The 27,729-nt window shown below is 35.6% G+C and overlaps 2 protein-coding genes across 3 annotated transcripts; both read left to right on the forward strand.

The window, feature by feature from the left end:
* The first annotated feature begins 1,294 nt into the window (after positions 1-1,294).
* On the forward strand, positions 1,295-4,445 carry LOC124384118. The gene is made up of 7 exons (XM_046846676.1): positions 1,295-2,317; positions 2,849-2,935; positions 3,053-3,193; positions 3,475-3,602; positions 3,696-3,832; positions 3,975-3,998; positions 4,171-4,445. The coding sequence occupies exons 2-7, from the start codon at positions 2,854-2,856 to the stop codon at positions 4,361-4,363; spliced, it is 705 nt and encodes a 234-aa protein (XP_046702632.1). The 5' UTR covers positions 1,295-2,317; positions 2,849-2,853; the 3' UTR covers positions 4,364-4,445.
* Positions 4,446-13,271: 8,826 nt separating this feature from the next.
* On the forward strand, positions 13,272-26,125 carry LOC124384116 (carcinoembryonic antigen-related cell adhesion molecule 1-like). Of its 2 annotated transcripts, XM_046846673.1 has the most exons (10): positions 13,272-13,511; positions 13,845-14,162; positions 15,166-15,444; positions 15,576-15,842; positions 17,198-17,473; positions 21,210-21,327; positions 22,253-22,290; positions 22,495-22,511; positions 25,310-25,411; positions 25,795-26,125. In XM_046846673.1, exons 1-10 carry the CDS (start codon positions 13,463-13,465, stop codon positions 25,849-25,851), a joined length of 1,521 nt encoding a protein of 506 aa, XP_046702629.1. In that variant the 5' UTR covers positions 13,272-13,462; the 3' UTR covers positions 25,852-26,125. The 2 variants fall into 2 exon arrangements, with proteins under 2 accessions (XP_046702629.1, XP_046702630.1); XM_046846674.1 differs by lacking the exon at positions 17,198-17,473 and having other exon boundaries at positions 13,273-13,511.
* The last annotated feature ends 1,604 nt before the right edge of the window (positions 26,126-27,729 follow it).

Below are 27,729 nucleotides of genomic sequence, written 5' to 3' on the forward strand. Positions count from 1 at the left end.
CTGCCTCCCTGTATATAAACCCCAGCCAACTGCCGTTTCATCAATCTTGATCTCTTCCCCGTGGAAGATTTCAGAAGCTATCCTGAGCAAGCCCTGGGGATTATTGTTAAACAGTTTACAGACGAAGCTAAAATGTATGATCCCTTATATTTGTTGAGTGATCACACTTGGTGTTGGAAACTAATGTGTTAAGGCGAGTTTTCAACACTAAACATGGCCCCCTTGTAAAAATGCCCCTGAGGAGCGTGGATCTCTGCCGGAGATTCACACATTCTCTGTGTCTCCTGCTTGGGTTTTAAACATGCTCAGGTGGCGCTATCCAACCCTCTATAGCTGCCCTTAATGCACGATTTTCTCAACTAAAGGCCCAGAAAGGAAGCTTTGAGTGGCAGCTCCAGGAAGGTCAGGCCCATGCATTTCTGCTTAACCCAGTGAGGAGCCCATGGAGTGTCCACAGAACTCAAACACATGGGGAAAAATGTTGGATAACGTGTCACGTCCAACTTCTCGAGCCTGGGCATACAGGGAATGGAGGATTTAGGAATGGCGGATCTTCCACCATTCAGGTTGTCCTTTGCAAACCACCATCCTTTTGAAGCTTTTGTTCTTAAAGACTGTTCTGTCACTTGCTTTTACTACAGCAAAAAGGCTGAGTGAACTGCACACCTTAACAGTTCACCCCTCATGCTGATGTTCGCTTTGGGAGGTCTATTAGAACTAAGCCAGCATTATTGCCTAAAGTACTCCACCACTCTGGGACCCGTTAATCCGTAGATCTGGTGTGTTTCCATCCGCCATTTTTTTTGGTTGAGAGAAGGAGAGCTTACACTGTTACGGACTCTACAATCAGCTTTTAGTTTCCTGGGCTGATTGCTTCCTAGGAAAGCCTGTCTTGCGGCAGCGCCTATTGCACTGGATTGTGGAGGCGATTATGTTACAGTAACGTGAATATGAGCTTACTTTACCAGAACCACTGGAGCTTTGTCAGCATATTGGCAATACGGGCTAGATCCCATAGTGGGAAACCAAACCAGTGTTAGATAGAGAACTATCCACATAACCATTGTAGAAAGTGTGTGTTCAGAACTGAATAGTAATTTCAGAACACATAATTAATTTAAAATATAATCATATATGATGATGTGATGGTAATAATTTTATTTTTATATATATATATATATATATATATATATATATATATATATATATATATATATATATATATATATATATGAGCCAAAAAAGTATTTAGTCAGCCACCAATTGTGCAAGTTCTCCCACTTAAAAAAATAAGAGAGGTACACTTCAACTATTTGCAAATTATGTGGAAAATAAGTATTTGGTCATCTACAAAAAAGTAAGATTTCTAGCTCTACCTGTAACTTGTTACCTGTATTAATGGCATCTGTTTGAACAAATTAAAACTCAATGTAGAAAAAACAACATTAAAGTCTTCCAAATGACAGGCATCACTTTCTCTGAAATTAGAAGAAGAAGAAATTCTCAAAAGTTTTTAGAATGACCCAAATATAAATTTTCAGAAATTCTGCTTTTTCAGTTTTAATATAAGCAATTTGCATATACAAAATGTTATGAAAAGTGGTCAGATGATTTGCAATTAATTGCAGAGTTTCTCTTTACCATGACAGTGAACAATCCCAAAAAGAATTTTCACTGCATTTCAGCAATGCCAAAAAAGGATCAGCTGACATCATTTCAGTGATTCTTTTGTTAATACGAGTAAGAGTGTTGACAAGGACAAGGCTGGAGATCACTCTGTCATGCTGATTGAGTTACAATGGAAAACTGGAAGCTTTAAAAGGAGGGTGGTGCTTCAAATCATTGTTCTTCTTCTGTTAACCATGGTTACCTGCAAGGAAACACGTGCAGTCATCACTGGTTTGCACAAAAAGGATTTCACAGGCAGGGATATTGCACAGCAAATTTACTGGAGTTAAATTTATGGTGTACATTTTTTGGTGTTGCCCAGTGTTAAACCCGGAGTACATTTTAATCCTCAAGTGTTAAACTGCATCTATAAAAAGAGTTATTTTTCAGAGTTAAACTTTTAACTCTGTAAGCAGTGCATTTCCCACATTACTTAACGGCTCTTCATTTGGAAGATCACAAGGAGATGAGTACGCAGTTCAAAGGTAACGTTAGCTATGTTTGCATCATCTTTTAATAAATTGTGTGGTGTATTTGGTGTAATTATATTTATTAAAAGAAATACGTTTGTTTTACATGTTTTTATAAAGAAGCTGCATGGATTTCGTTGGATTGGAGTTCGTTTATATCTGAGCACCACGCGCATCAGGTAAGCCTAAGTGAATAAACACGTGGATTAGCTTCAAATATTACATAGCAAATATACGCAAATGCCATTATTTCTTGATAAACTATATGTTGTAAATGTATTAGTATTTAGTAATCTTACACAGTGTGTACCTTTCCAAAAGATCATTAGAGGTTAAATGACAGTGTAACTTATTTGTTTGATCAATCGCTATGCACTATTTTAATTTGACAGTTTTATTCTCATACTGGTTGTTTTGTAAATGTATTAAAGTAGCAACGAGCCAGCGGTTTCCCGGTCTTTGTTTGAAAAAGATGCGAGTCGCGTGCTTTCGCAAACAAGTGGCGCATGCGAGTTAAGAACAGATGCTAACGCACCAACATTAGTTTTAAGTTAAATGTTAAACGTATTACAAGTCGTATGGTCTTTGTGGCCTGTAATGATACGTGTAACGTTACCTAAAGAAAGCATACTGAATGAACGGCAGTTTTTGTATCAAACGTTGAACGATTTATGATTAAGTTAATGGTTTGGTGTTTTTGTTTTCACTAGTAACAATGCTGTTCACAGTAATCTACGGAGGAAAGAAAAAGCTGATAAAAGTAGATGGAGCAGATTACACTAGTTTAATGACTCAAGGTATGTAATTTAAATTAATTAAAAATGTACTCTGTTATATTGATGCTTATTGCACTGTAGCATGCTATCAGTTGTTTTGTTTTTAGAATAAATCTCTCTGTCTCCTTTTATCCACAGTTAAGAAGAAATTTTCAATAAGTGAGAAAGATCTGATGTTACAAGATGACACTGGTGTTGAGGTGGATGAAGATGTATTCACTGACTTGCTGGAGGAGAGATCACATGATATCCTATGGAGAGTTGTTGACAAAGATTCCGGTAGGTGTGGCTGTGATGTACAGAAATGGATATACATTAAAATAGTAAAAAGAAAAACTAGAAGGAACTACAACAGTTATATGCTGTAGAGCTTTCCCTAACATACTGTAGATTTTGAGATTAAAAACATGACCAAACATTGAGATTTCCTCATTCTAAGTATTTTTAAAACATCTTGTTGACAACCATTTGGAAATTGATCATAAAATGAGTCATACTTTTAATTTAATGTATTAAATGTTTGTATGTTTGTTTAAAGTTTCTATTTATTTTGCTTCCAGAATGCTCAGTCCTCAATTCATCCTGTAGCTCACAAACTGACACTCTCTCAGTGTCGTCTGAGACTGATGACAGTGCTGGACCAAGCTCCAAGAGACCTCGTCTTGATGGACTTTTTGAGGCAAAACAGGTAAAAATCATAATTTACTAGCTGGATTGTATAGCAGTTATTGACTTTGTAATATTATGAATGCATTACAGAACACAGTGTCTCTGATTATAGTTTGTTAGAAACATTTTAGTGGAAAATGCTGGAGGAACTGCGATTTTGGATGAATATAAAGAACATGGAAAACTCACAGACTCAGCCCGGCGACACTTGGTTAACATTGTTGTTGCGCACATTACTGACAAAGAAGGGTAAGCATCGTTTAAACTATCAGACTTTGTAGATAAATTCATATTTGAATATTGTTATTGTTCTTTTTAAAGCCGTGTCCCTTCTAAAGAAACAAAAACTCGTTGTGCCTTTGGAATTGTAACTCTGTTCCCATCACTAAAGGATCCATACTCAAGAACTGGATATGTAAGTACTTAACATCTTATTCATTGTTATAAATACCTAATAGGAAAATTTTAAATGAAATTTATTATGGCTTTAAGGAACTCTTCTCACTTTCTCAGCCATGCCTAGAACAATGACAAGTTAAGAATTGTTTGATTTGATCATCAGCTTTTTTGTTTGTTTTTATGCAAAGGAACATTTTTATGACCCTAAGAGCAACCAAGGATACATATCTTGGCGACTCAAAACAGTTTTGCGGCAAAGCAAACACCATGGTGGACACCACAGCAAGAAGGATGCCAGGTCAAGTGGAACATCAGACAGTGAGGGCAGTGGAGGACCAACAGCTTATAGAGAAACTTGCAACCATTTGGAACTGCAGTTAGAGGGTGATCAATGCAAAGAAGCGATATCTTTCATGAATCATTGTGCAGAAAAGGACCTGATTTTGAGAAGATGAAAGCCACATTCAAGCACAGACAGCTCCTTATTCATGATGCAGCAAAGTCCAATACAGTGCTTTCAGTTTTTCCACGATTTCTTGACACCAAGGGATTGGTAAGATACAAATGATGAGTACAATGATGGGAGAAAATATAGCTCATGTGAAAAACTGTGTTGTCTAGGACCTGTATTGTTTAGTAATGTTAATTCATATTTGTTGCAGATACTTCAAGATTTTGATGTCCAATTTGGAACAGAAACAGCCTCTAGACTTCTTGAACAATGGGACAGTCTGAAGCCCAAGATCATTGCAGAAGCAAGAACACTTACTTCGACCTTGCATCTGACAAACCTGCTCTCAGATGCCCAGGGCAACAGTCAAGATGAGGGTTCCGATTGGCAAGGTAAGGTTTTCTGTCAAGATAATGTTAATATTTCTCTGCTACTCACAATCAGCTAATTTCTGTTAATCCACATGTTTGTTTTTTGTTTGTTTGTTTGTTTTTTGCAGGATGGGACAGCGACATGTCCTCTATTTTACTCCTGGCCTACCTTTTGCCACCTTCACCTGGTGGTTGGAACAAATCCACCAAGATCAGCATCAGAGAGGCAATGGACCACATTGTGCAGTTTCACAAGGTTTGCATGGAAACATAAGTGAGCTGTCATGAGTCATGTATTGGGTTATATGTTTTCAATTTTTTTTTTCAGGCTTGCTGTAGTCTAACTGAACACATTAACAAGTCTAAAGGCCTTCAAGCACATCTCCTTGCAGTTGGCTCAGCGAAGAACATCATCCATGATTTTTACATCGTGCTGGACGGAAAGCTTCTTCCATGTCAGGCAAAGTCTTCTCTTGCTGCTTTTGATGAACTTTTTAAAGCATACTTTGTCTTTAGCGTGTCATACCCCCACTGCTTAAGTGCAATGTATACATTCATCCAGGCAACTATCTACAAGATAGATCTTGGTACAGTCCATGAAACCCCTAGGGTCAAAGACCTACGAGCTAAACTTTTGAATTACTTAAGATAGATTAAATTGTTTCGCTGCTTTGTTTGCAAACTGGTACATTCTAAAATCAATGACCTTGTTCGTCACCTAAAACTTATTCATGCTTACTATCCAGGGAAAAAATGTAACCTGAAATGTGCACAGAACAACTGTAAACATAGCTTCATGACTTATGCTGGATTTCGAAAACACTTAAGTAGTGTTCATGGAAATGACTACCTAGACCAAATTGTGACTGAGAATCTAACTGATGAAGATAATGAACAGATTGAGGTAATGACAGATTTAAATAATGATCTTGAAATACCAGAGACATCATCCATAAATGATAAAAGGAGAGGTACTGAAACTCAAAAAATGTGTGCATCCATTATTGCTAGATTGCAAAACAGTGGAGTAGCAACCAGTGTTGTAACATCTGTAGTATCGGATTTGGAAAACTGGTACATGAAATTCATTCAAATATCAAAAGTGAGGTGATGAATCAACTTCCATCTGATGATTTTGCAACGTCATCTAAAATAGAACACTGTTTTGATCATCTTAGTAATCCATTCTCAAAGCTAAATACAGAAACCAAATGGAAAAAATATATCAAAGAAAAATGGGCTGTAGTTGACCCTGCAGAGATCAAATTAGGGGTAAGATTTGATAGTAGATTGAATCGGGTGACGCGGACATATGATCAGATCCCTGTAGCTGACAAATTCATTTACATTCCCTTGTTGGATACCTTGCAGTTTATTTGTAGGAATTCTGAGATATACAAACATATGTCAGATCCAAGTAAGAGTAACGGTGTCTATAAAGATTTTGTGACGGAAGTTATTATAAAACCATCCACTTTTCAGTAAACAACAAAATGCACTTCAAATACAGTTATTTTATGATGAATTTGAATCTGCAAATCCTGGGCTCCAAGCAAGGTATCCACAAAATTGGAGCGATTTACTTTATTCTCAGGAATTTCCCACCAAAACTGAATTCAAGTTTAATGAATATTCATTTACTGTCATTATTTCATGCACAAGATGTTAAGAATTATGGATTTGATGCCATTTTACAGCCTCTTGTTAAAGATTTAAAAGTCCTTGAAAGTTCAGGAATTCAAGTTCCTTTTTCCAAAGAGCCCTTGTTTGGCACAGTTGCCCAGGTTACAGGGGATAATTTAGGGATGCATACACTTCTTGGGTTTATGGAATCTTTCAGTGCCCATTATTTCTGTCGGTTCTGTCTAATAGACAAGAAAACATCACAGTCAGTTTTCAGCGAAGATGACACAAATGTTGTATTACGAAACAAAGGTTTACAAGAACAGCACTATGCAGATTTGTTAGCAGACCCTACCATTTCTTCGTCTTTTGGTGTTAAACGCACATGTCTGCTCAATGACTTGAAATATTTTCATATTTGTGACAATTACGCTCCAGATATAATGCACGACATCCTTGAGGGTGTTGGACAATATGAAATGAAATTACTTCTTGAGTATCTGTCTGGAATTATATCCAGACAAGACATATGTAACCGAATTTATTCATTTAATTATGGATATTTGGAAAGGAAAAATCGGCCTACTAGATTAAACCTGGATCAGGCAGGGAATGGAATTGGACTGAATGCCATTCAGACATTCTGTTTAATTCGAAATATTCCTTTGATATTTGGAGACATTGTTTGTGAGGGAAATAAGCACTGGCACTTACTACTTTTGTTATTGCAGATTATAAATATAGTGTTTTCTCCTGTAATCACAGAAGGTATGACCTACTATTTAAAACACCTTATTGTGGATCATCATAGGCTTTTTAAAGAGTTATATCCACAGAGGAATTTCATTCCTAAACACCATTACATGTTACATTATCCACGTTGCATACGCAAGATTGGTTCGTTAGTCCATGTATAGACCATGAGATTTGAGGCTAAGCACAAGTTTTTTAAAAACAGTGTAAAAAATTTCAAAAACATCACAAAGTCTCTCGCGTTAAAACATCAGTATGCAATTGCGTATCATTGGGAAAGTTTGCCCTTTAGAAATGTTGAATATGGGCCCCTAAAAACATTAGAGGTTGAGGATGTACCATACAGAGACATTTTTCTTGAAAAGTATACAAATTTGGATTGTGACATCACAGTAACTTTATTGTTAAGACATTCTGGAACTGAATATCATACTGATTTACTGGTTTGCACTAAAATGGAGAAGGACCTACCGATTTTTTGCAAAATTACTGATATTGTTCTAATAGATGACCAAAATATTTTGGTGACTAAGGACTTTGAAACTATTGGTTTTGTTGAGCATCTTCATGTTTACCATGTTAGAGAACAAAATGTTTTTGGTTTGTTAAGAGTAGAGGATATTCCTTTTTTCAGACCATTTGATTTATAAGCGTCATATGGTTTTGATGAACCGCATTTGTATATTGTTCCAGTGCATTGTTTTGTGCATGAAGATGTTTAGTCTTGCACTTTACATTTGTTGGAAAATATTTCTATAAATGTAAAATGTAATTACAAATCAAATTCAATTGACAACTGGTTTTACATGTTAAAAACATGTCTTATGATGGTATGTTAATGCATACAAATGATCTTATAATTTATTTTGTATTGATGGAATATTACAGTTTATACTCCAGTCATATATATATATATATATATATATATATATATATATATATATATATATATATATATATATATATATATATATATATATATATATATTTGTGTCAGAAGACAAGTTGTCATTCTTGTGTCATAAGTTATGCTTTCAAGTGTTTTGAATTTAAAATTGCAATGTGTTGAACGTGTTGAATGTCTTGGATTTCTGAAATAATCCATGTTCTTTAAAAGACTTTCAAAATTCATATTTCAGAAATAAAAAAACATTTCTATATATGTTTGTTTGATCATTGTGTATATTAGTACAGAATAAGTCATCAGTATTACTTAATTAGCATTCATAGTTAATATTTAGTACCTGGGGTCAACAGTGCAAAGTAATGGAGAGTGTGTTAGAGAAGTAAAGAAAAGAGTGCAGGCAGGGTGGAGTGGGTGGAAAAGAGTGACAGGAGTGATTTGTGATAGTAGGGTATCTGCAAGAATGAAAGGGAAAGTTTATAGGACTGTGGTGAGACCTGCGATGTTGTATGGATTAGAGACAGTGGCATTGAGTAAAAGACAGGAGGTGGAGCTGGAGGTAGCAGAGCTAAAGATGTTAAGGTTTTCGTTGGGAGTGACGAGGATGGACAAGATTAGAAATTAGTTTATTAGAGGGACAGCACATGTAGGATGTTTTGGTGACAAGGTGAGGGAGGCGAGATTGAGATGGTTTGGACATGTGCAGAGAAGGGACATGAATTATATTGGTAGAAGAATGCTGAAGATGGAGCCACCAGGTAGGAGGAAAAGAGGAAGGCCAAGGAGGAGGTTCATGGATGTGGTGAGGGAAGACATGCAGGTAGTTGGTGTGAAAGAGGCAGATGTAGAGTACAGGGTGGTATGGAGACGGATGATCCGCTGTGGCGACCCCTAATGGGAGCAGCCGAAAGAAGAAGAAGAAGAAGAAGATTATTAACACGTGCTGTGGTGTGTATTTAATCTTACAAGGGTTTACATTTTAACACTAGTGGTAAAAGATAACACTGAAAGGATATACATACACTTCTGTTGGGTGTACTTATAAACTCTTACTGTGTACAAATTTACTCTCAAAGCAATGTACATATTCAACACTTTCAGAAGTGTTATTTTAACTCCAAAACGGAGGGAGTCATATGTACATTTTTGGAGTGTTGAATTTGACTCAATTTGAGTAAAATGTACACTGCCGTTTTTGCTGTGTGCCAACCAACAAAACAATTTTTGGATTCCTTGCACGGGTTCTCCTAGTCTCCTACACCATTGCTGCTCAGATCATCCTGCTAGTTTGTTCGCAACCCGCCAGAAAAGAAAAATAAGAAGATGATTTAGGTTAGGCTCCGCGCGTGCGCATACTGACACAAATTCAAAATTGCTGATGAATTAGCTCCGCCCACAATGGTTTGAATTAGTTTCAGGCTGTTCCTCTGGGAAATGTTTAAGATAATAAGGCGCTTTTTCACTAAACATCGCAAACTACAAGAATCTGAGGAAACTACAGAAGACATCAAGCTGACTAAGGTACATGTTTCCAACATGTGAAGCACATTTTTTTGTGACTGCGCATTTCTGTTGTTAAATGTAGTTTTGAAGTTAAAACGTGCAGTATTTTATACAGTCACATAACAACAGCTGAATGAGAGTAGATTTCGGCTGGATAAGTACCGTAATTTCCGGACTATAAAGTGCAACCATATATAAGCACGCACCCACTGAATTTTACAAACATTTTTATTTTTAACATAAATAAGCCGCACCTGTCTATAAGCCGCACACTGAAGTGTCTACACTGAAACGAATGAACTTTACACAGGCTCTAACGATAGACACATTACACACGGTGTAACGGGTGAAATATGTTGCGCTTCCTTTAGGAGCATTTTGGGTATTTTGGGAATAGCCTGACACTGCATTTTTCCGGTATTACTGCGTGTGTGCAACACGATGATTATGTCCTTATTATTTTCTGATGCTCATTTCTAAGTTTCTTTGACTAACCTGTAACGCTGTTGCCAAGAAAAATAAAAAAGCACGAGTTTTGGAAAGCTGTCTGTGCTTATGTGATTTCTGTTGTAACTGGAGTTAGCGAGCTCTCCCTTAACCCAGACTCAACACTCTACAACGGCTTGTATCTAAACAGTAGCTGACCAAGAAAGTCATTGTTCACTGTCTTTCTCCTTCCTTTCACAACTATTTCTCTCTGGAGTTTATCTTTTGGCATCGTCGTGCATTTAAAAAAAACGTTTTTTCTCCCGATGCCGTGCAGCTCAGAACACAGGTGAGGTGCGTTTTTTCGTTTCCGTTTGGAAATTTCATTGGTCTAATGTTATGGGGTTCAGTTTTTTGGCTTGAAGTTTGTGAAACCGGGAAAAACCCAGGAAACATTAATAAATAAGCCAATTCGTTGTTTAAGCCACGTAGTTCAAAACGTGGGAAAAATGTAGCGTCATTACATATTGAATCGTTCGGATTGTGAAAATGTGCTAGAAGCTTAGACAGTTCTAGACAGTAACAACCCTATGTAATGAAGCAGCTAAGTCACAGTAAGGTATATAAATGTACGTGAACCTTTACGTGAACCTTTCCAGCTGATCTTTTGAAAAAAAAGTGCTCAAGTTTAACTATTCAGAACAGAAAAGGGACTCGTAAACAACCGTCACAAAACAAGAGAACAATCGTAGATCATCTATATAACCATTTATAATCATTCGGACCTTTATAAACCATTTAGGTTCATAAAGGTAGTTATTTTAATAATTTTAGACATGTTTTGACTTGTGGACCATATGGAAACATCGTTGATGTCAAATATCTTAGTCAGGACAATACAAAATATAAAATAACTTGCATATTGTATGATCCCTCTTTTGTTAAAATTATTCACATTTTTGCAGGATCTGCCTGGGTCTGTCATTTACAAACATGGCTTTTCATATTACCGCTATTGAAATAACAACTCTCTCTCTCTCTCTCTCTCTCTCTCTCTCTCTCTCTCTCTCTCTCTCTCTCTCTCTCCTTTCAGCTGGACAGTTGCTGCTCTCATCTTTGCCTCCTGGACAGAAATATCTTGCTGTATGTTGAATGATCATCAACTCAACCCTGCCAACACAGAACTGCTCATGTTTTCAGCTGACCTAACTTTTGGTGTTATTGTTGACGCATATATAAATTGCACTGGCCCGATCCTGCAGATTTGCCCTGTACAAAATTATGAAGATTAGACACTTCCTTTTTGGCCATGCTACAGAACTCCCTGTCCAAGCTCTTGTTCTCTCCAAACTGGACTGTTGTATTGCTCTCTTAGCAGACTTTCCAGCATCTACTACCAAGCCTCTGCAGCCAATCCAGCCTATGGCACGGAGACCGATCTTCAACAAGCTAAAGAGTGCACGTCACTTTTTTTATTTTTTATATAAACTGCTGCGTCTACTGTGTTAGACTAACTTGGATTTGGTATGTTGCTTTGGATAAAATGTCATTGTAAATGTATAAAGGTATACAGCAATTGCCATTTAATGTAGGTATTTTTTGCATGCTCTAAATTATTTTCTATAATTGGATTGTTGATTTAACTTGACATACGGTGCTTTTGTTCAATTATTAATACTGTGAATGTGCAGGTTCCTTTTATAAGTACAGAATATACAGTAGAGCTCATTGCTCTACTGTCCAAAAATTTTAAACTGTAATATGTCTGGAAAATACACTATTAAGATGTATTTACAGACCTTTGTCTGTGTATTATGAATTGAATATATTTTTATACAACATTTCTTGATTATTGTAATTAGTGATATCTGTATTTATACAGTAAATGCCTTTTAATTTACAGAGATTAAATATACAAACCTTTTTCACATATGTGCTCTCTGGATTTATTTCATCGTTATTGTACATGAGGAAAACTATACTTTTACAGTAAATTAATGTAAATAGAAAGAGCAGTTTTATAAAATAACAAATAAAAACCTTTAATTTATGGTGATTAACCTGACAGTTGGTTCTTTACCTAAGTTATTTGACAGAATTGATCTGTTTTTCTATAGTTTAAAAAGTATTTATCAACATTAATATTCTGTAATTTAAGTACTTTTGACCATAAAGTCTATTCTGTATTTTTATAATTTTTTGCTAGTAATTTTGTAAAATGGTTATTTCTGTAATTTAAGTGATTATCTCTGGAAGCCCTGCTGCCAGTCTTTTTACCATTTTTTTACAGATTTTTTTTTTTAACAGTGTATTTAATAAGAAGAATTCAAGAAGTTTTTATTGTTATTTCAACCAAATATAGCTGACGCAGTAAATGAGACAATGTTTTTCCAGAACCCTGGTGCTAAAAAATAAACAGCATAGCGCTACATCACACAAAATAGAGCTAGATACAGAACACAGAGCTAAGACTAAAGTAAGTTACAGATAAATGCATCATGTGCAACCTGTGTGAACAGTGCAGACAAAAGACAGTGGTAAGACGGCCTACAAAATAAAAATCGCACTATTTTGGATCCGGAGTGGATGCTGCAAACTACTGCCACCACCATCTTGGTTCTATTATTGCTTGCTTCCTTATTATTATAGCTTGCTCTTATTTATTATTTGTTAAAATGCGAGTATACATATGCATTTGTACACCTATTGACAATCAGGTGTTTCTATACATATTTATTTTGTATTTTTTTTCTGGTTAAGTGTACCCTTTGTATGTTGTTTAAATGCCCACCCAAATATGTTGCAGTGGGATCCAAAAGTATGAAAATTACTAATCCTAATCTATAAATGGTTTTGTTGTCATTAAAGAATGACATCCATCATTTTTGCATCCTCCACCCTCTCTAATTTCAGTTCATTATAAAGTATCCAAAAGCTTCATGGTTTTCAAAGTTTCATGTTTGCAAGAACAGGGTAGTGGGGGACTATTTAATTTTTATTCAATAGTATATATATATAAACACTTTATAAAACGCTGAATAAAACACTAAATAAAACGCTGACATTATATTTCAGACTGGATAGATTGTGGAGATTATTATTAATGAAATATATGTTATTGTATGCAAAGTTAAGTGCAATAAAAGTTTTTTTATTGTGTCCTGATCTGTTGTTGATTAATCAGTGGCTGTGAAACTCAACACCTGACTGTAAAAGGTTGTAAAGGCGGAAGGTGAATGTGACAGTCTGGGAGAAACCGGTGGAGGATTAAACTCTGATAGTTTTCCTGTAGGCTGATCACTCCTGCGTGTAGTTTTTTATTCACGTTGGTTACAGACCTGCTTTCCAGATCGGCTCTTTTCGGTTTATTTCGAGTCTCGTGATTATTGGTGAATAATCAGCACAAGTCGCTTTTTGTGGATCAGTGGTGAAGCTCCGGATTTCTCACGATGCATTTACACGCTGTGTTCTGCATTCTGCTTCTGCTGACATGTACAGGTGAGCACTGACCTGAGCAAGAAGAAGAAAAGGCAAGGAGATAGTGATTAATTACAGTGTTGCCTCATTCAGCATAATGTGTGGATGAAAACCAAACATAAAACGTTTAAAATCGACATTTTGAATTCTCTCATAATCTTTCTGTTTCTCCCTCTTATTATATCTTTCTATGTAGATCGAGAGAGAGAAAGTGAGAGAGAGAGAGAGAGAGAGAGAGAGAGAGAGAGAGAGAGAGATTATTATTAAAGAGTAAACTGATGTTTGTGTGCATGAATTCTTGTTACTTGTTTTACTATTGTGTTTCTGTGTTGCCATATTTGTTTCTCCACACAGGAGTATCCTTTGGCCAGCAGCTGTTATTACCTGAGAGGATGGATATAAAAGTTGGGGAGAACCTGGTGATTACCCCAATCAGCATTCCTGATTCCTCACGTGTTTCCACCAAATGGAACTATAATGGAAAAACATTTCTTACTGAAATTCACTCAGGAATTATAATACAGCCACCGTACACTGACAGAGCCAGTCTGAACACCAACACTTTAGCTCTGACTCTCAAAAGCCTGACTGAGAGTGATTCTGGACAATATACTCTGGAAGTAGTCACTGTTACAGAAACTAATTCAAGCGTGACGTCAGTGCAGGTGTTTGGTGAGTCAATTTTCTTTATTGCCACTGCATACAAACACTTTTTTTTTACAGTTTTCATTTTGTAAACACAATGAAAAGTTTTTACAGGTTATAAACAGTTTTTGTGCAGAAGTATAAGGATCTTACATCTTTACAACTGATTCTCTATTTGTATCTTTCAAATTATAAAGCATATTACAAAATACTATCATATTATTTTTTATGGATGATTATGAACATGCTTGAAAACCAGCACAACATTTATTGAATTCAGTTTCATGAGACAGAACATGTATTTGAATTGGAGACAGAATATTGTCTGTAAATAATGCCTAAAAATCCATATTTGAACATGAAAAAAAGGTGAAACTGTAAATCTTATAACCATTTTTGGTTAAAAAAACAATATTATCTTCTAAATAAAATCCTACACGACCACTTGGCTGGAACAGTTGTTTCATCGTCTATTTTGACTACACTGCCGTAATGCAGTAAAATCTCCTCATCTGAATTCTCCATAATTGGTAAAGATCGATGCCTAGCACCCATGTTAAGAATCTGTAGTTCTATAGTAGCAGATTTGAAGTAATCTAAAAGTAAACGAAGTAAAATAATTTAGCATGGAGTACAGTATTATTTACACTAGCTACTGTTTGATCTGTATAGCTAAAGGTTTAATGACCAGTGATTATTATCTAAAATTATGAGAGCTAAAACTGTTTGTACAGTGATTGAGTTTAAATGGTAAAATAGCAAATTTCAAATCAAATCTTGAATGTACTGGTGTACTGGTGCCCATGGGTGAACTTGTGTTTTTACCCCAGTACCAATCTCCAATGTTACCCTATTAATCAGTAAAACAGGGCTGTGTGAATTCAACAACACTGTTAGTCTCAGTCTCTGCATCTGAATTATTATTTTAGTTTCAGTAAATTACGTCTGTTTTATTCTGTGTCTTGTGCATCTTTGCTTTTTATATGTACTATGATTGTTTATGAGGCCTGTATTACATTTAAACCCCCAGTGCCAGCATCCAATGTTACCATATTACCAAGTCAAACAGAACTGGTTGAATTCAACAGCACTGTGAGTCTCAGGTGCTCTGCGTCTGGCTCCTTTCTTACATTTGTGTGGCTGAACAGAAGCTCTGAGGTAACAGAAGATGATCGAGTTCAGTTAACAGACAGCAACAGCAGTCTGACCATCACTAATGTGACCAGAGCTGACAGAGGTCCATACTATTGTAATGTGTCCAACTCTGTCAGCCAAGCAACAAGTCCTTCAATGAACCTCATTATTCATTGTAAGTTATTTCATGTCATGCAATTTATTGATGGTTCTAAAGTTTTTCAAACAAATATGCATGATATACCTGGTCTCTAAAAGACCATGGATGGCTCTAAAACTCTCTGAATATGGACTGTTCTATTGCAGATGGTCCAGAAAATGTTGCTGTCAAAGCAGATCCAGAGGGACCCGTTTACAGAGCTGGGTCTAACGTCAAACTGACCTGCTCAGCTGAGTCCAGCCCTGCTGCTGAGTTTCACTGGGCTGTGAATGGATCAGCACTTGGTCAAATGGGACACAAGCTCATAATGAACAACATTCAGAGCAGTCAGAGTGGCAGTTATACCTGCATCGCCCATAACACAAAGACCCTGAGATATTTCACTTCTGAACCCATCAGCATCACTGTACTAGGTGGGTTATAGTTTAATTATTGGATTCATGCACAAAACAAAATTTGGAATCCCTTTTTAGTATTTAATTTAAACAATAAAGAATTTGGAATTTCTGATTGAATCCCTGTGGCTTTGCTTATCCAACCACAGTATATGACTACAGAAGAATGAAGGTCTAGATAATAATGTAATGTTTTCTTTACAAAGAAAATGAAAATAGCTTGATACAATATACTGAACTCCAAGGAGTTGTATTGAACTAACAATTAAATTATATGTGTATGTGCTGCATTATGTAAGAAATAAACCATAATGTGGTAATCTGTCATTGGAAAATAGTGAATCTTGGGGTGGAGTGGTGATGTTCAGTGAAACCCAGATATATCTGTGGTGACCATTAATGGACACTGACACCCAACACTCCTTTGATAAATGTTAAATAAATGCCTTCTTAAAAATGCATTTCAATACCAAATTAGTAATGCAACATTTTTCACGCTTGTACTTGGCTAAGGTAATGTGTGGCTTGTACAAGTCCCTCTGACTTAGCAGTTACTACAATTATTAGTGTATACATTAGTAAATGTGTTATTATAACATTTACTATAATCATTTATGAGAAACAGTATAAACTTTCCATTTGAATTATTTATCTCTCGTAACAGCAGTTCAGCACTTTCTGGGGAATCCAGTTTATTTGAGAATTCAACTGTTAAATAATATATACACCAGGCATAACATTATGACATTAACATTATGACTGGTGAGTTTATAACACTTATTTTCTCTTCATCAAGGAACCTGTTAGTGGGTTGGAAATATTAGGCAGCAAGATAACATTTTGTCCTCAAATTTGATATGTTGAAAACAGGAAAAATGAGCAAGCGTAAGGATTTTAGTTTAGTTTAGCTTGACAAGGCAAAATTGTGATAGCTAGATGGTCATGGGTGGCCAAGGCTAACTGATGCACATGGGAAGCGAAGGCTGGCCCGTGTGGTTTGATCCAACATACGAGTTACTGTAGCTCAAATTGCTGAAAAAGTTAATGTTAATGATTGACGGGTCAAAACTGTTTTAGCAGCAAAAGATTACCAACACAACATTAGGCAGGGGGTTATAATGTTATGGCAGATCGGTGGCCATAAAGATATGCCTGGTCAGTGTATAATGGATTATTAATCTACTTCTTAAATGTGTAGGTTATTAAGTCCTAATACTTGAAGGATTTTGCTAGTTAGTTTTCAATCTGTATTTCTTTTTCCTGTGGTACTAAAACTGATGATCTAAAGGAGTGCTATAATAGTGTTGGTACAGTGTTCATGTCTAATATGTACTGTTGTGAACCTGAGCCCTGTATTACACTTTAATCTCCAGTGCCAGTCTCCAACATTGCCATAGCAACAAATAAAACGGAAGTTGAACTCAACAGCACTGTGAGTCTCGTCTGCTCTGCAAATGGCTCCTCGCTTAAATATTTTTGGCTGAATGATAGTTCTGAGGTAACAGCAGGAGAGCGAGTTGAGCTAACAGACAGCAACACCACTCTGACCATTACCCGTGTGATCAGAGGGGACACAGGCCCATACCAATGTGGAGCTTCAAACAACTTCAACAAGGAATTAAGTCCTTCACTGAGCCTCACCATTTCTAGTGAGTTATTTTGTATAATTTTAATAATTTAAAATTCTTTGCCTACAAAGTATGTATGGTAGCTTATTGGTTAAGGCATTTGGATCAGAAGGTCATAAGTTCAAATCCCAGCACCACCAGTCCTTGAGCAATGTTCTTAACCCTCAAATGCTTAGTTGTAAGTCGTCCTGGATTAGGGGCGTCTGCCAAATGTTGCTACATAGTCTCTGCTAGTTCAGAAACCCACTACAAACAACAACTTACTATTAAATCAACATGATGTCTTGGGATCTTGTGTTTTAATAGGAAACGGTTGCATTTTTATGCTGAATGCAAGTGACTATATTGAAATATACCTGACTGTTAATAGATAAATAATCTAGGGTTACCACCTGTACTAACTCAGTGTCTCTGCCTTGTACAAAACCTAGTCACTGGTACTTATTTTGATTACATATTTTTTACATAAAAGGTAAAAAAAATATATGAAAAAAGTGAGAGTGCATCCCTTATAGATTTCTGTTCACTTTATATCACTTGTATCACAGTGCGATGTAATGCTAATATAACCATATATACAAAACTTATATATCTTGTATATCATTCTTCCTTTTTCGAAACTTTGTTTATATTAATATTATTATAGTACCAATATATAGCTTCAAATACTTACACTATGTTATTATAAATGATTATTACCATATCATTTTTTTTATTTATCATCGTAGTTTAGATTCTGAATAAATACAACTTAGTATTTACTTCTGCATTTATAAATAAGGTGTATGGGTGCTAAAACACTACTGCTGATCTAAAAGTTGTAATTGTGTATACTGATAGAAATACGGAGTTATCTTGCAATCTAAAAGAATGTTTCTTCTTCATTTTTTTTGGGGGGGATAGTATGTAATAATTTAAACGTAGATTTTTATTTGTTGCAAATTTCATGCAGGATTTCATGTGTCTTGCACTGTGAAGAGCTTCTGTCTGCCCACTCTGCCATAAAGCTCATGTCAGTGGAGTGTTTTAGTAAAAGTTAACCATCTTCAAGTTTCTCCCATCTCTATACATGATCTCTGGAGCTCAGCCAGAGTGACCATCAGGCTCTCGATCATCTTTCTAACCGAGGCCATTCTTCTCAGATTGCTCATTGTGTCCAGTTGTCCAGCTCTAGAAAAATAGTCATAATTGTTGTATGCTTTTAAGAATTATGGAGGTCACTGAGCTACACTACCACATGTTATTACATATCTGATATCTGGGGTATGGATTATAGATTGATGTGAAAAAAAATATGTAAAGCATTTTTATAACATAACTTAAAATGACAATATTAAGGTGTCTGTATAATTGTACTTTAGGGAATTGCTCAATTGAACTATGGTTCTGAAGAAATGATGAATTGTATACAGACACTTACTAAAGAAAACCTTTATGATAATGATTGTTCACTAGGTTTTATAGCCTATACAGGGAGTGCAGAATTATTAGGCAAGTTGTATTTTTGAGGATTAATTTTATTTGAGGATTTAATTTGAACAACAACCATGTTCTCAATGAACACAAAAAACTCATTAATATCAAAGCTGAATATTTTTGGAAGTAGTTTTTAGTTTTAGCTATTTTAGGGGGATATCTGTGTGTGCAGGTGACTATTACTGTGCATAATTATTAGGCAACTTAACAAAAAACAAATTCATACCCATTTCAATTATTTATTTTTACCAGTGAAACCAATATAACATCTCAACATTCACAAATATACATGTCTGACATTCAAAAACCAAACAAAAACAAATCAGTGACCAATATAGCCACCTTTCTTTGCAAGGACACTCAAAAGCCTGCCATCCATGGATTCTGTCAGTGTTTTGATCTGTTCACCATCAACATTGCAGCAGCAACCACAGCCTCCCAGACACTGTTCAGAGAGGTGTACTGTTTTCCTCCTTGTAAATCGCACATTTGATGATGGACCACAGGTTCTCAATGGGGTTCAGATCAGGTGAACAAGGAGGCCATATCATTAGATTTTCTTCTTTTATACCCTTTCTTGCCAGCCACGCTGTGGAGTACTTGGGCGTGTGTGATGGAGCATTGTCCTGCATGAAAATCATGTTTTTCTTGAAGGATGCAGACTTCTTCCTGTACCACTGCTTGAAGAAGGTGTCTTCCAGAAACTGGCAGTAGGACTGGGAGTTCAGCTTGACTCCATCCTCAACCCGAAAAGGCCCCACAAGCTCATCTTTGATGATACCAGCCCAAACCAGTACTCCACCTCCACCTTGCTGGCGCCTGAGTCGGACTGGAGCTCTCTGCCCTTTACCAATCCAGCCACGGGCCCATCCATCTGGCCCATCAAGACTCACTCATTTCATCAGTCCATAAAACCTTAGAAAAATCAGTCTTGAGATATTTCTTGGCCCAGTCTTGACGCTTTCAGCTTGTGTGTCTTGTTCAGTGGTGGTCGACTTTCTGCCTTTCTTACCTTGGCCATGTCTCTGAGTATTGCACACCTTGTGCTTTTGGGCACCCAGTGATGTTGCAGCTCTGAAATATGGCCAAACTGGTGGCAAGTGGCATCTTGGCAGCTGCACGCTTGACTTTTCTCAGTTCACGGGCAGTTATTTTGCGCCTTGGTTTTCCACACGCTTCTTGCGACCCTGTCGACTATTTTGAATGAAACGCTTGATTGTTCGATGATCACGCTTCAGAAGCTTGGCTATTTTAAGACTGCTGCATCCCTCTGCAATATATCTCACTATTTTTGACTTTTCTGAGCCTGTCAAGTCCTTCTTTTGACCCATTTTGCCAAAGGAAAGGAAGTTGCCTAATAATTATGCACACCTGATATAGGGTGTTGATGTCATTAGACCACACCCCTTCTCATTACAGAGATGCACATCACCTAATATGCTTAATTGGTAGTAGGCTTTCCAGCCTATACAGCTTGGAGTAAGACAACATGCATAACGAGGATGATGTGGTCAAAATACTAATTTGCCTAATAATTCTGCACTCCCTGTAGGATTGAGACAGATGTTATTTGATTGGACATAATCTGCTCAGTGTATCAAATTTTAGTTTCTAAGCCCTCAAAGGTCTAAATCATACTGTATATTTTAGAAAATATATGCTATTTTTGTTTTCTTGGAAATGTAAGAAATCAAGTATTTCAGTCAATAACACTTTAGTGATGCATAAATACCGCATAAATATATATAATACGCAATAGTACAAATTTATAGTAACAACAAGTAGTTGTAATTAGTAAATGTGTAATGGTAAACAAATTCACTTCAGTGTTACTGTTACTGTTAAGTCATGGTTGGTTAAATTTCGGTACAGTTAGGGGAAGAAATGCAAAACATGAAATCACTAAAGAATCCTTATCGCTAAACTGTCATCAAAATGGCAGCGATTTAATGCATGTAAATAAACAAAACTAAAATAATTTGCAACCATATAATACATTTGTGAGGGAACTCAGATTTTAACATGTTCCGCACGTGCACATGTGCACCAAACCAAAAACCTTGTCCCGGAAAAGGTTGCTTCAAATACATGTTCCATTATACCTCTAATAATTAGTGTTTTCCAGGTTTGTTGGTACCTGCACTTGGCATAGCCAAATGCTAGCTTTCTCAATATGTCACTTTTATGTAATGTTTTAATGAATTGATATTTCTGTCTTTCAGTAGCAAAATATTTCAATAACTCAATTGACTTAGATTTTTTTTGTGTGTTCCCATAACAGCTGGAAATGCAGCGGACGTGCCACTGTCTGCAGGAGCGATAGCTGGAATTGTTATTGGAGTTATAGTCGGTGTCGCTGCAATTGCTGGTTTGATTTACTACTTTGTGACAAAATACAAGTAAGTACATTACACCAAAACTTTGTCATATCAATTGTAAACTGCATATTATTGTAAACACAGAATTGATCTCTCTTACTCATGATGAACTCATGTTAGCAAAGCCTTACCTTGTCTATCACAATATTGGGAAAGTGTCCGAATCCATTCATTAGAAGTATTTCTATACTTTATTTTTTGGTCTAAGGTGTTCTTTAAAGACTATCTGAAAATACGTATATGCATATGCGTATATAATATAAACTTAATATTAAATATTTTGGAAGACATTCCCTATTCATTTTCACTTTGTATTGAGACTTTTGGTACAGGTTCAGGTTATGTAGCTTTTATTGCTAATTTGACTATATACAGGTAGTCCCAGTATATACAAAAGGTCCCTCTATTAACAAGGAACTACAGAAGAGGACATAAAAATACACAAGCCAACATTGGACTAACTAAGACATAAGCAGATCGATATATAGGACTACATAAAGTACATGTGTATGTTTTCACCATGTATGAAATGGCTCTGGGTCAAATTTGGGGAGGAAACAATATTCTCTATTAACTGGGTGAAAATCTGTAAATGGGTAAGTTCTTGCATTCGGCTTGATTTACGGCTTAGTAAAGCCGAAAGAATGGTTATTTTTATTAACAAGCCTTGGTGATACAGATTTTACCCACAGTTTAATATATCGTAGTGGAAAATCATTCTCAAATATTTCACTAATCTTTTGCCAATTCTTCACACGGTTAACTACAGTTAATTATTTACAAGATCAAGTTTTAGTTATGATTATATGTATAGCCACAATTCAAGCCAATGTTGGGTTATAATAATAATTGCAATAATAATCATCATCAAAATCATTATTATAGCAATTTATTATTTTGAATTAATAATAACTTTGAATTGTAATAATTTGTCTTAATCTTGCAGGCCAGAAACTTCTTCCAGAGGAAATAAGCACAGTGGAGGTATATTTAGGGAATTTCAGTCATTTATAAGCATTATATAAATATTGATTGCATCAGCAAAATGATGTCAGATTTATACAGTATATATAGTCCTTTTTTAATATGCACCAAGCACAAATAAATAATTATAATTTTTTTTATAGGCAAATGAATGTATAAAAACATTTAATCATTTTTTTGATTTGTGCTTTTTTTCTGACACAGCAAACGGAGGACAGCATGTGAGTCATTTTCAGTCTTATGGTCTACAGTATACACCACACAGTCTAGATGTAAAATAGTCATTCAGATGTATGTAGCTGACACTTGCTTTGTCTTTATTGCTTTACTATCAAATGACTTTATAGTGTTTATTATACAGAAGTAATTGAAATGATGAAGACTCTTCCCGGCACTACAGATACATATCTATTCTCATAAACACCTGAGGACTTTGACCGCAAATACCGCACACATCCTTTTCTGGTATCAATCAACTCAGTGATCCTTTTTTAGTAAATAATATAGGACAGAAAGCCAAGGGATACAAGCTCCAGGTGCAAGATGCATTTTAATGTGATGTGACTGTTGCTGGGATGATGACAGTGGTAGTAATAATCAGGCTTACTTACATAGTGTTTTTTTTTTATGATGAACAATACTGTGATTTACCATTGTACCTTTAGTAAATGCTAAATGAAGAATAATTAATGTTATCACATTGGTTAAAAATAAACCCAACCAGTTGTCCCTTATGCCACCAAAGCAACTCTGACCCATGTGTGTATATGTTGGTTTGTCTGTGTTTCAGCTATAAAAAAATACAACTATAACTTTTTAAAACTATTGCTAATCATATTTCAGTCGAATCTGACAAGTGCAGGGATAAAATTCAAGTCAAGTCAAGTCAAGTTTATTTGTATAGCGCTTTTCACAACAGACATTGTCTCAAAGCAGTTTAACAGAAATCAACAGTCAAGGTGAACGGTGTGCATTTATCCCTGTTGAGCAAACTCCCTTAGATGTTATAAGGAAGAAACCTTGAGAGGAACCAGACTCAAAAGGGGAACTAATCCTCATTTGGGTGACATCAAGAGTTTGATCATAAATCTTTCAACAATACAGAACACTGGAGAGTGAGAACTAACATGAGCACTGGAGTATGAGATTATAAGCAAATGTCCTTTCTACAGTCTTTGGTATAAAAGTAGGAGCTACTGAGCTCAACATTTGTGATCATCACAGATCCAGCAACAGCTTCTCCATGCCAGAGCCTTTAAACACTTTAGGAGGTCCAATGTCAAAACTCCACACATGTAGTGGGATCCACTTGGCACTGGTACGTCTCTAGATGGTTCAGGATGTTTGCGGGTTTGGCATCTACTTCTTTAAAGTCCATAATCTTTATGAGGTAGGACGTGACTGGAGCTGGCCAAACCTCAGGAAGCCTCGGGATGGGGAGAGAAAGAGAAGCAGTGGAGAGGAATTAGCGTAGCTGCTGTTCATGATATTAACAGCACAAGTTGATAATGTGCATGTGATCAAATGTTCTGGAGCACAAGGTTATGATGTGATGTGTGTTATGTGTAGGCTTTGCTAAAAAGATATGTTTTTAATCTGCACTTAAACTGGGTGAGTGTGTCTGAACCCTGAACACTGTCAGGAAGCCTATTCCGGAGTTTAGGAGCTAAATGTGAAAATGCTCTACCACCTTTAGTGGACTTTGCTATTCTAGGAACTACTAGAAGTCCAGTGTTTTGAGATCTCAGGGAGCGTGATGGATTGTAGCGTGTTAAAAGACAGGAGAGATACATGGGAGCCAAACTATTTAGTGCTTTATAAGTGAGTAGCAGTAGTTTGTAGTCTATTTGAAACTTAACCGGAAGCCAATGTAGGGACGATAAGATTGGGGTTATGTGATCATATTTTCTTGATCTTGTAAGAACTCTTGCTGCCGCATTCTGAACTAACTGAAGCTTGTTTATTAATGACGCAGGACATCCACCTAGTAATGCATTACAGTAGTCTATTCTGGAGGTCATAAACGCATGGACGAGCTTCTCTGCATCGGATATAGATGACATATTTCTTAGCTTAGAAGTATTTCTAAGGTGAAAAAAGGCTGTTTTTGTAACTTGGTTGATATGATTTTTAAAAGATAAGTTGCTGTCTAAAATAACTCCCAAGTCTTTTACTGTTGAACTAGTGGTTACAGAACATCCGTCTAAATGCAGATTGAGATGCTGGTGCTTCTGTATACTAGTTTTTGGGCCGATGAAAAAAGAATTGGCAGAAAGTGATCAGTCAATTCTCAAAGTTGATGTGTTGTAAGCAGAATGTATTCCTAAATGTAAGAGTTTGGTCTTGTGGTGTGTTTCTAGTATGCAGTGATTAGTATTTGATAAAACTGGTCCAAGAAAAGAAAACATTGGCACAGTGATTGAATCAGCATGCTCATGCTGACCACAGTGCACCACCAAAAGCTTCAACAATGGGCATAAGAATTTAAACATGGAGCAATGAAAGAAGATGGCCTGGTCTGATAGAGCACTTTTTTTTTTACATCATGTGTGCCAGCTGTGTGCATAGAAAGAAAGGGCACAGGATGCAAACTGGATAGTTGTTGTGATGCCCTGGGCATCTGCTCTGAAACCTTGAGCTGTAGCATTCATGTGGATACATACCACCTTCCTAGACATTGTGTCAGACCAAGTTACAACCCTTCAGGACTTCCCTTAAAACTGTAGGCAACTGGATATAATAACAGAAATTATCAGGATAATTTGTCCTGAATATTTACACTGTTCAGGAATGGTTTATTCACTTTTCAGAATATTCAGAAATGATATAGGGAAAATGACCAAGGCCTCCAAACTCCCCAGATCATAATTCAATAGAGTATTTGTGGAAGGTCCTGGACGAACAAGTTCAATCCATCGTGTTGTTTTGAAATTATGTTCTGCAATTTGCTGTGTTGTTATAATGTGTAAATAAAAAAAAAAGGTTGTTATTACTAAAACACTAAAACTCTTTGTTATAGGAGTTGCACTATGCCGACATCACGCATAATCAAAGGCATCAAGGAAATGCCATGCCAAATAATCCCACACCTTCCCATGTGTCTCAGCAAAGTAATATTCAGGTAAACTGACCTGCTTTTTTTAGTTAAAGGCCTAGATCAGGTTTCATCACAGTTATAACAGCTTAAACAGAGACATGTAGAGTGTGCAGTTCCTTCATTTCTTTTTTCCCTAATCTTTTAGTAATTTGACTAGTGTTAAGCCACAACAACATTAGATCCCTTGTTTGACATGCACATGTGCACACGAGCAACTAAATGAGGCTCTAAAAAAGAGTATGATGTACTAGTAGGGCTGAGCAAACTATTGAGTAGTAATATTTAATTATTACTCAAGTAAAAGTAAAATGGACTCATATAATTAGCATATTATGAAATAAAACAAATCAATTGTGTGAAGATTAGGATTGCACACTGCAGCATAACTTCTACTTTATCTTTTACAGCCAGCATCTAATCCTGCATCACAAACTATTTATTCTAATGTGAGGAACATGAAATAATAAAAAATGTGGATGAAACTGACTAAGCCTGCCAATTTCCACATATTTGATCGACTTGCCATTTTAATGAAAGAGAAAAATAAAAAAAAGAATTCAGTGAATGAATGTCTTTCTTTTGCTTCAATAGGCATTTCTATGTAACCCTTACAATGAGTCTGATTTTGTCTTTAGACTTTCTTGCTTGCAATATTTTATACAAGTGACAGCGAGATTCAATTTGCAATGTTCTTATCAATGTTATATATTGTATATAACATTGAAAAAAGTAGAAAAAGGAAGAAATGGATGAGATGCATATGTATAATACAGTAAATGTGTAGTAGTACGTATAAATAAAATGCAATCCAGAAATTCTCCAGACTGTAATAAATGGATTGGCATATAAGACAATAAGACTATTGTACCTTTGATAAAAAAAAAAATAATAATAATATTTTTTTTAATTTAATAAATAAAAAAAGTTCTCAAAATAAATAAAAAAAACTTCTCTGAAAATATGAAAGAAAATTTGAGAACAATAGCATTATAACAATATCAAAGCTTGCACTTTAACTACCTTTGAATCTTTTTAGACAGATCCTGATTGTGTTTTTAACCTTTGGACATGCTAAAGTGTGTTGCTTAGGGAACTGAAATGAGGAAGTAATAAAAGTTAAAAATTGACTAGACAAAAATGTAAAAAAGGATTGCAATGTGTCTCAACAGTCATGAAATAGAAAAAAATGTTAATATCGGATACATTTCTTTTAAAGTTCTGTACAAATAAGAATGCTCAATCATTTTCGTTCGCCGATTTTTGTGTTTCATGTAGACCTATGGAATGTTATGTAAAATGCATGTGTTTGTTGAACTTGTTTTCATTAATTTTTGACAATTCTTTTAATTTAGGAATTTTCACAAATCAGTTTGTCCACAAAACTCATTACAATTATATTGTTTATATAAGAATACTGTGATTACACAATTTATCTGTCTATGGTAATATGTATGACCTTGATTGTTTAATTGACCTAGTTTGACCTGGATTGTTAAATACATTTTTTTTTTTTTTTTAAGATTCATTTAAACATTTCTGCTTATTTCTTTTTTTCTAAAATTGCTGTCACTTAGAATAAAGATTTTCTTTAAAGTTTAAGAAGAAAGACTTTTTTGTGTCATTCTTCTATAATTCTCTGCTGAAACATCTGACAGTCATGTACTTTTTAAAATATTTAATATGAATTCAAAACAATATTTATTTAAAAACATTTAAGGAGCTTGCAATGGAACTATTCTAGCTGCTGATGGAGTGACAAGACTTGGCATTGATGACTGATCACTCATCGATATTTTTTTAAATATAGTATTTAGTATTTGATATTCTGCAGTAATAATTTATGGCTAGTCTAAATTACATGTAGTTGTGAATGAATATGCAAATGTGTGTACATGGACAAAAAATGTAATGTATTCAAATCTGTGTAATAGGTGTTTATTGCTATTTGACAGTAAATTTGTTATTAATTATGCTGAATATATAGCTTACATAAATTGCTTAATGTATTCACTGCCATTGCAGAAGCCAATTATAAACCAATCCATAGTGACCTGAAGTGCTCTGAAGTCTCTAGAAATAAATACATCCTGATAATGGTCAACGAGATCAAAGACTAAGAGTACTATCAATTTAAAAACTATTGTGGGAAGGTTATTTGGGTGCTAATTTTTAATGTCTTTAGACATTGTTTGATGACTGCTGGTGAATCAGCTTTTCGAACATTTTGGCGAAGTTTATTCACACCACCGAGGTGCCAGAACAGAGAAGAATTGTGAGGAATGTCTTCCAAACTAAAACCAATACAATGCAGATGTTCAATGTTGTGTGTTAATAGTACTTTG

The sequence above is a fragment of the Silurus meridionalis genome, chromosome 4 (assembly GCF_014805685.1).
Source record: "Silurus meridionalis isolate SWU-2019-XX chromosome 4, ASM1480568v1, whole genome shotgun sequence".
Lineage (NCBI taxonomy): Eukaryota > Metazoa > Chordata > Actinopteri > Siluriformes > Siluridae > Silurus > Silurus meridionalis.

Excerpts from the sequence above, each read along its gene's own strand:
- LOC124384118 (XM_046846676.1), top strand. The coding sequence starts at position 2,854 with ATGCTGTTCACAGTAATCTACGGAGGAAAGAAAAAGCTGATAAAAGTA. Across the intron at positions 3,603-3,695 it reads GACTTTTTGAGGCAAAACAG|TTTGTTAGAAACATTTTAGT; the intron begins GTAAAAATCATA and ends CTCTGATTATAG. Across the intron at positions 3,999-4,170 it reads CATACTCAAGAACTGGATAT|GAACATTTTTATGACCCTAA; the intron begins GTAAGTACTTAA and ends TTTTATGCAAAG.
- LOC124384116 (XM_046846673.1), top strand. The coding sequence starts at position 13,463 with ATGCATTTACACGCTGTGTTCTGCATTCTGCTTCTGCTGACATGTACA. Across the intron at positions 13,512-13,844 it reads GCTTCTGCTGACATGTACAG|GAGTATCCTTTGGCCAGCAG; the intron begins GTGAGCACTGAC and ends TTCTCCACACAG. Across the intron at positions 25,412-25,794 it reads CTCAGCAAAGTAATATTCAG|CCAGCATCTAATCCTGCATC; the intron begins GTAAACTGACCT and ends TATCTTTTACAG.